Source organism: Guillardia theta (assembly GCF_000315625.1).
Source record: "Guillardia theta CCMP2712 unplaced genomic scaffold GUITHscaffold_11, whole genome shotgun sequence".
NCBI classification, from domain to species: Eukaryota; class Cryptophyceae; order Pyrenomonadales; family Geminigeraceae; genus Guillardia; species Guillardia theta.
In genome coordinates this window covers 924469-932880 of record NW_005434663.1, presented here as the reverse complement: position 1 = coordinate 932880, position 8412 = coordinate 924469, and the positions used below count along the sequence as shown (strand labels likewise).

Genomic DNA, 8412 nt, shown 5'->3' with positions numbered 1-8412 from the left:
GAATGTGGAGGACAGGACGGTCAGCAGAGCGACGAGCCAGCTTCTCATCGACGCAGCATAGCCGCCGGTGTTACTTATATGGGCCTGTGAGGGAAGAGGACTTGTCCTGCTGAACTGAAAAAAGAAGTTTGCCGGATCCAAAGGGAGCGGAGGGGAGGGGAAGGGATGGGGTGGGTGACCAGAGGGGCAGGAGGAGGGGAGAGGAAGTGAGAGTATCGACTTGGGAGACATCCTACATGATGTTTCAGGCCGTCGGGGTGATCCATCAAGCAGCCAACTTTGATGAGCTATGATCTCAGTGCAATGTTGTGTTCTGTTAGTATATCAACTCAGAAAATGCTCAAACGAGATTGAGATAAGAAACGAAGTGTTTATTCATTCAAGTTGATCTGTCTCAAAGATCCGATGAAGCAGTAGATAGACTCTTCTCCCTCCTCTATCATTTTGTCCAACATCCATCCGATGCTGATCTCCTCCATTTCCGTTCGTCGATCTCGCATGTATGAAGCATGTGAAACAGGAGGGAAGCAACTCAGACTGAGAATTTTCCATCTTTCGAACGTATAGATGCAATCTAAGATGATGCCATCACTTTCCCATCTCAAGCTCTCTGCCCATTAGGTTCTCATCCCCCACCCCGTGGCATGAAGCGGGAGTTGTCCAGCCTCAAAGCAGATATTCATTGCTGTTTGATGGATGCATCAAGTATGCGCATGCAAAGAGACAGCGAAGCTGTGTGAATCATTCTACATGCTCCTCCTCCTCCTCCCCCCCCCCCCCCTCGCCTTCAACTCCCCTACTACATTTTTCGTTTACATTTTGCAGTCTCGGGAAAGGCCCTACTCTCCGAATGCCTCAGGTCGGACAGTTACCGATGCTCGGGATCGCAGGATAGGAACGTGAGCGCGGACGACGAGGTTGAGGGAGGAAGAGGAGACAAGAGCGAGGATAATTCAGCATAGGAGGATAGCAGAGGGGGAGGAGGAGGAAGAGGAGGACGTTAACTCACAGGGTGCCATGGAGTCAAGATGAACTCGCCAGGCTTTTCACGTCGGAGAGGATCCGTGCCGGACCCAATCCTGGGAGAGGATGCGCCTGCATACTCGTCCAAACCTACTTCACCCCTCCGAAGGCTCAGCTTCAGCGTGGATAGAGGAGGAGGAAGGGTAGGAGGAGGAGGAGTAGGGGGAGGAGGGGGAGGAAGAGTTTCCCCAGACAAGAAGTGGTTGTATCTACTACCCACCGAGCAGCTGCAGACCTTGAGAGACGATTTGTCGAAGCTGTCAAGCACACAGAAGAGGAGGGTCGAGCTCGATGGCAGGGTGAGCTTGTCCTCTCTGTGCCTGGTGAGCTGCTCAGTGTGAGGAGCAGTGGGACGAGCAAGACTCGATGCAGATGGTGGCGTCGAGACTTCACTCCCCCGACGAGGCCTCGCCGGTTTCAGTCTACGACGACATCAAGGAAGTTCACTACGACTACTCGAGGTTGGGATCGTGGCTTGTTCTGTCCCGCTCGCTGACTGCACTCTCAGGCGATCCAGCAGACATTCTGTGGGTGAGTTTGATCCCGTGCAAGCGCGGTAGCTGCTGACATTTGTGCTGCAGACATGTTCGAAGACAAGAGGCAGCTTGCTCTCAACAAAGTGTTTGAATGCGTAAGAAGAGTTGGAGATGTCTCCATGTTCGCTGATCTCTGACTGTTTCAGATCGATTCGCTCAACTCCATGCAAAGACTGTTGGAGCAAGGAAGGAAGCACGGCAGTCAGTTCTGGATGGTCAAGTGAGATGCGGCAAGACTCTTCACCTCATTACTGACGTCAGACCTTGCAAGGATGAGAACGGAAGAGCTCGATCATCACATGAACCTCACTCTGGATCTTCAGAGATCGCTGGTGGACCTGGTGATGGCCCACGAGCTCTGCGGTGCTAGCATGACTGACCCTTAGCAGATCGACGACATGAGAGGGGAGATTCTCGATCTGGATGAAGCTCATTCCAACCAGATGATGAGATGCGTCAGGTACACATGCTGCAGCACACAGGACCTTTTCTCACTCGTCCCTCCAAGGCTGGAGGCAAAAGTTCACATGCTGCAGACCAGGCTCGATATGTTGCAGTTGGGAGGAGTGAAACTGGTGAGCTGAGTGTGTTCAAAGGCTCAAAGCGTGGCGTTGACATGCACGCAGGTGATGCGAAACATCTCGAAGTTGAGCAAGCACACCTTGAGCTCCTGCCTGCGCTCGTGGGCTGAAGTTTGCATGCGAAGAGACCATCTCCTGCGGTCCGTGTGGAGACAAGTCTGGATAATCTCCGTGATGTGTTGGCCTTGATAGATCAAGATCGCTCTCACGCACCGAGAGAGAAAAGTCAAGCATCTTCGCGTCCTGGAAGGAGTTTTGCAGGACTCGGAGGAGGATTCTTCGGAAGAAGATGCTAACGTCGCAGAGGAGGGAGGCTGCACTTGTCACTCAGTGGTACTGCACAAGTTTCACTTTCATCCAGCTGAACTCTTCTCAGCTTCCGGGAGATGAAGGAAGTCTACCAGAGAAAGCATCTCAAGAGGATCCAGTACGTCCTGCTCCAGTCAAGGCACGAGGAGTTCGACTTGTTGACTGCGGAGAGCACGTCGTCCTCGCTGCTGCCTCCTCCCCCTCCCCTCACCTTCCCGCAGGTTCTACCGATGGCTGAAGTTGCACCTGCGTTGTCAGAGGAAGCAGAGCCAAGCTCGCCTGGCCGACACCTTCCTGAGGTCTCGGTCGCTGCACCTGCGAATGTACCCTGTCGGATGCTCGTGTCTTTCATGCTGAGTGCTGGGCCTGCAGGAGCACGATCTTGCGGAGATGGTGCAGGGAGAGTTCACACAACATCTTCTTGAAGCGACACTTCCAGTATCTCGAGAGGAAGAGGAACAGGAGGCGGCTGTCGTATGGGTTCAACATCCTGCATGTAAGGTTCGCAGCCTGCTAGGAGGGAGGCCTCACTTGCTCGACTTGCTGCAGGCCTTCCTCAACGTGCAGGAGAACTGCGACAAGAAGATCGTGCTGGCAAGCAGCGGGCCGAGAGGCAATGAGAGGCAGGCGGAGAGCTCGTGTCAGGTTTCGTTTCAATGGAGGGACTCCAAGGACATCCGCCTGCTCAAGGAGAACAAACTCAAACGATGTGACGAGGTCGCGAGCCATCCCTGACCCCCTGATTTGTTCGCTCAGCTCGCAACAACAAGCTGAGGAGGGAGGTACTCCGAGCATGGTGGGCAGCGGTGCGAGGCAGGAGGTCAGATGATCGCGGTACCCTCAGTCTGCACTAGTTGACTCTGCTCAGGGGGTTCAAGGAACGAGCGTCGAGGATCGTGGAGTGGAGGAGGAGCGTTCGGGTCTACAGGAGGAAGCAGCTCATGTCCTGACTTATCTCATCCCCCCCGACGGAGCTGACGACTGGCTGCAGCCTCCGCGAGCTGAGCGAGCACGCGCAGGGGAACCTCGTGGCCCGGGAAAGAGGGAAAGCTGCGGAAGAGAGTCGACAGGAGGCGGAGGAGCTGCAGAAGCAGCTCGACGAGTGGAAGGCGGTGAAGGAGTGGAGGAGGAGGCAAGAGGAAGCTGACGGCAGCCGGTGCCAGGAGAATCGTATGCTGCGTCAGGGGATGGAGAACCTTCATCACTTCCACCTGAAGCATTCATGCTCTGTGAGCTCGTCGTGAGGGCTCTGCCTTGCTCCTGACAGCTCTCTCAGCTCTATGCTAACCTGCGGGGTCAGCTGAAGCTGTGCTTCTTTTTCTACTCGTGGGCTCTCTCATGCACCAAGAAGGTTGTTCCCTGTTGTGTCACTTCATGCCTGATGCATCTCAACACAGAAGTTGCGGCGAAGCTGCAAGGGAGGAGGTAAGGAGTTGTTCCTCCAGGCTCTTGTCACATGCTTTTCAGGTGCCTCAGAGACTAGGGCGGTCTGGCGGCCGACCTCAGCGCATCCCTACCTGTCTAGCAGCCTCTCCTCTCCGACGAGAGTGGAACGAAGCAGGACGTCGCCAGTAAGGAGGAGTCCGCTCCTGCAACGAAGTTGAAGGACTTGATCATGGCGAATCGATCTGAGAAGGTTTGTTTAAGAAGCCATTAAAACATCCGTAGGGAAGCCGCGACTTTCAACGATCAGTCATCGATATCATCTACAAGCTGTAGAGCTTTCCTCGCCGCAGCCTCGAGCTCCTCCTCAACAGCATCCCCTCCACTGTGATGCACGGTGTTGACAGCGAACGTCTCCGAGAGCTGCGCGTGGAGATCGTTGTCCTCTGAGTCGGGTGCAGGAGACGCCGAACCTTCCGGGCCCCTGCGTCTCTTGTGAGACGTGGAGAAGCAGGAGGAAGAACAGGAGGATGGAGATGAGGAACAGGAGGATGGGGATGAGGAACAGGAGGATGAAGATGAGGAACAGGAGGATGAAGATGAGGAACAGGAGGAGGAGAAGAACAAGGTGAGAGAACGAGTTGGGGTTCGGGGGAGAGAAGAAGACACAGCAACACATCACCTCGACGGATGGTGGGGAGCGACAGGGGCAGAGAGGGCAGAGATGATGTCAGCTTTCTTCTTGCTGCATGCGGATCAGCGGAAGGAGTTCAGCCTAGCCTAGCGCCCTCACCGATCCGCCAGCTGGGTGACCGTCAGGCCCTCGAGGTTCTTGTGATTCTTGGTGGCGCCGTACTCGAGGAGGAGGGTGACGACGTCGACGTGTCCCTCCCGGACCTGATGATCTACAGTGAGCAAGTGCCTGGTGCACGAAGAAGAAGACAAAAAAAGACACCAACGTGGAACATGGCAGCGAGAACGTGGAGGGGGTTGAGGCGTGTGAGGAAGATGTGGTGGTGATTGACGAGGAGGAGGAGGAAAAGGATGAGGATGATGATGATGATGAGGAGGAGGAGGAGGTAGAGAAGGAGGAGGAGGAGGAGGTAGAGAAGGAGGAGGAGGAGGAGAAAGAAAAACGAACAAGTGCCGGGTGGAGGACTCACCGCACGATGCAGCGGAGTATCTCCGTCGAAGTCGCAAACAGCATTGACGTCCGCTTGCCTCCGAACCAGCAGCTTGCAGCAGTCGTTATGGCCGTTGGCAGCTGCTCCTCATCATCACAAACAAACTGAGAACCTCTCAAGGTCACCAGCGAGGTGGAGGGGAGTGTTGCCGTTGTGAGTCTTCGCGTCCAAGTCTGCTCCGTTGGTGATGAGCGCCCTTACCTGTCAGGTTCTTCATGAGGAGAAGGAGGAGGTAGAGGAAGAGGAGGTAGAGAAGGAGGAGGAGTAGGAACCGACCACATCAACGTGTCCCTTCATCTTGACGGCAGCATGCAGAGCTGTCATTCCTATGTGGTCTGAGGGCGCCAGTCCCTTCCATGCCGCCGCCTTGTCGGTGTCGTGGATGGTGTGGGTGACCTCGTGACATCGCTGGCACTCGTAAGCGTGATTGCGGGTGGGGACATGGGCGTCGATGTGGTTGCAGAACGCGCAGGTCACGAGGGTTGTCTTCTTCGGAGCAGGGACCGCATAGTTCACTTCTGCTCCTCCCTTCATCAGGATCCGACAGATCTCCGAGAACCCTGTGCCGACGGTTCGTTACAATGGGCCCTCAAACGTAGAACGGAAGGGGAACGCAGGGGGTGTCCAGACCTGCGGCCGCTGAGATGATGAGAGGAGGGTAGATGCCGGTGTGTAGGTTGCAGTCGTTCTTTCTCTGCACGTACTTGGCAAGAGAGTTGATGTCATTGTTTGAGATGGCCTGCAGCAGAGCCTCCGCCTGCCATCGCCGTCATCCCCTTCCTTCCTCCTCCTCCTCTCCCTTGCCTTCCAGCACAGCCGGCTGCACTTCCTGCAGACTCTGACAGGATGGAGGTACTCGAACTTGGGAAGGGGCCACCTGTCCTGTGCACAGTAGCGACAGAAGAGTAACCCTGCATCAGTACCAGTCAGAGATCTGAACAACGAGCATAGCGAGGAGGCTTTCAAGCAGGAGTGAGAGCATACCGCAATGCCTGCAGTGATGTCGGCGAATGAGAATGTTGAACTGGAAGCCGCAGGATTGGCAGAACTCCGCTGACTTGTCGTCTGCCCACTTGGGACCAACCTCGGAAATCTTCTTCTTCTTGCTAACAGCAGGAGGATGACATGCTATGCTGTGTGATAGGAGCTTGCAAGTGACAGGTTGGTCTACCATGATGCTGTAAAGATGAAAATCAGACACGACATCTCAGAGAAAGGTCTTTGCTTCATTACTTCCTTCTCCTTGCTTCTCTGTCTATCTGTATCTCAGGCTCTGTGAATAGGATACCTGGTGCCAATCCCCTCCCCTCCCCTCCCAGCTCTACCGCGCCCTTCCTTTCTCCCTCCTTCAGTCACTCCCCACCTCATCTTCCTTCCAATCTCCTTTCGTCTTCCCTCTATCTCTCTTCCTATCTCGTGCTCCTTCATAGACCCCCTTCTATGTTTGTAGGCACATTGTTTCATTTCGCCCTCTCTGCCCCCCCGCTCCCCTCTTCCTCTTCGTCGCTCTTCCCCTCTGCCTTCTTCTGCCTGTCATTCTCCTCCTATCTTTCGCCCTCATCGACATGCTCCCACTCCCTCTCTCTCCTCCCCCCCCCCCCCCTCCTCCCTCGCTTCCCTTGACCCTCCTGCGCCTCCCTTGCATTGCGTACGTGTCGGCCCTTCAGGGATGGATCATAGTGGGGATGTGGTGATAAGTGAGTGAGGGGGATGAGTGAGGCCAATAGGGGAGATGAGGGCATCATCACCGCTAATAGATCATGCGGTGAGCAACAAGTTGGGGGAAGGGAGGGAAGAGGAGGGAGGGAGAGAGGGAGAGGGAGAAAGAGGGAGGGAGGGAGGGAAGAGGAAGGGATAGCATGCCAGTGACAGTGAGAAAAGGAAGGCTGTGATGGGTTCAAAGGGCCAGGAATGGAGCGAGAGAGGTTGGCATGGCAGAGGACCAAAATGGACTGAGTAGATGAAGTGCCGGGTGAGAGCCAAGTCAGAGTAGAGAGCCGAGGAGACCTGGTGAAATCCATGATGACGATCCTTCAGGGCTCAAGGATCCTGGAAGGCTCTGGTCTGTGGGGTGCTCCTGCTGTGCTTCTGCATAAAGGACGTTGGTAGGACTCTCGTTGCCTTTCTGTCTGTGCAAGTGACGAGCTTCGAAGATTTCGGACTCGAGACGTCCACAGATGCTACCGCGAGGAGTTTCTTCTCTGGGACCATGCCCACAGCTCTCGATCAGTCGCTCCTTGCGTCCTTGAAGGCTGAGCAGTTCTCGACGCTCTCGTCTTCGGGCGCTCAGAACAGCACAGGTAAGGATGCGAGAGGAGGGATGTTTCAGGTGATGACCGGACAGGGACAGGAAACTCTACGGTGCATTGCGACGCCAAGTGCATGCAAGCCAGGGCGGTTGTGCAGGCAAGGATGAAGAGGCTTCAAGATGACATCGACAACGATTTCCAGAACATGATAAAGTACGGTGAGAACGCAGTGTACGTTCCGCCACCTCGCTCTGTGGAGCAGCAGGTGATGGATGGGAGCTTGTTCAGGAGTGAGTGTCTGCATGCCCAAGTCTCGACGTGCTGAGTTGAATCTCAGGAAAGGACGATGACGGGCCTCCGCCTCCTGTCTTCAACGACGATTCATTGATACGGCAAATTCCTGACTCGTCGAACCCCAAGTTGAGCTCGGCACAAGTGGAGGCCAACGAGAAGAACTTAGAGAAGACGCTTCCAACAGCCAATGACCTGCTGAAAACGATTCAAGACCAGGAGAAGGACGCACATACGAACGGTTCCTTCCTTGTCAATGCTGCATTGTCGTGTACTAACTCAGTTGTTCAAGTCATGCAAGATGCCATGGAGGGAGCTAAAGGAAACTCGGTTGTTGCTTCTCCTTCGACCAAGCAAAGTTCTATTGCTGCCTCGTTCCCACAGGTGCTGTTTGACCCTTGCTTAGCATGCGTCGCTAAGAAACTTTTGTTCAGGTCATCTCTTCCTCGCCCTCTTTATCGGAGCCCAAGAGTACAGGTCTGCAGATCACTCTGTGACATCTCTCACATTTGATATTTGAATCAGAAGAGGCCAAGGCCAACCCTACAAGTAGCGCAACGAGCGCGAGTGATACAAGTAGCGACACGAGTGCGTGGGCGAAAGCTTTCTCGTTCATGAAGCCCAAAGGAGGGTCTGGGAGCACGACCGGAGACACGAAGGACCCGCTCAAGAGCGATGGATTCCTGTCTGGAATCTTCAACTGATTCTTCGATGACAACTACTCTCAATTTTGTTGTTTTGTTATGTTGATGTCTGTCTGTTTCTGCAAGATATTTTTTGTATACTTCACTTGTATAATTGAAAACTTTCTTTTCCTAAGCTACTTACATGGGAGACACTCTCGAAAGGTAACAAT

At 54.4% G+C, this 8412-nt stretch overlaps 2 protein-coding genes across 2 annotated transcripts; both read left to right on the top strand.

Annotated features, from left to right (window-relative positions):
* Nucleotides 1-750: 750 nt before the first annotated feature.
* On the top strand, nucleotides 751-4119 carry GUITHDRAFT_161576 (hypothetical protein; the record flags this gene model as incomplete). Its single annotated transcript, XM_005838566.1, has 20 exons — nucleotides 751-859; nucleotides 1012-1166; nucleotides 1251-1322; nucleotides 1360-1484; nucleotides 1532-1554; nucleotides 1605-1654; nucleotides 1706-1779; nucleotides 1831-1900; nucleotides 1949-2019; nucleotides 2068-2134; nucleotides 2186-2280; nucleotides 2517-2567; nucleotides 2671-2748; nucleotides 2822-2945; nucleotides 2999-3158; nucleotides 3206-3269; nucleotides 3441-3678; nucleotides 3726-3800; nucleotides 3847-3874; nucleotides 3917-4119. 20 exons carry the CDS (start codon nucleotides 751-753, stop codon nucleotides 4051-4053), a joined length of 1866 nt encoding a protein of 621 aa, XP_005838623.1. The 3' UTR covers nucleotides 4054-4119.
* A 3106-nt stretch (nucleotides 4120-7225) lies between these two features.
* GUITHDRAFT_134532 (hypothetical protein) lies at nucleotides 7226-8260 on the top strand (the record flags this gene model as incomplete). Its single annotated transcript, XM_005838565.1, has 5 exons — nucleotides 7226-7316; nucleotides 7367-7555; nucleotides 7603-7940; nucleotides 7991-8033; nucleotides 8082-8260. The coding sequence occupies 5 exons, from the start codon at nucleotides 7226-7228 to the stop codon at nucleotides 8258-8260; spliced, it is 840 nt and encodes a 279-aa protein (XP_005838622.1).
* Between the last annotated feature and the right edge of the window lie 152 nt (nucleotides 8261-8412).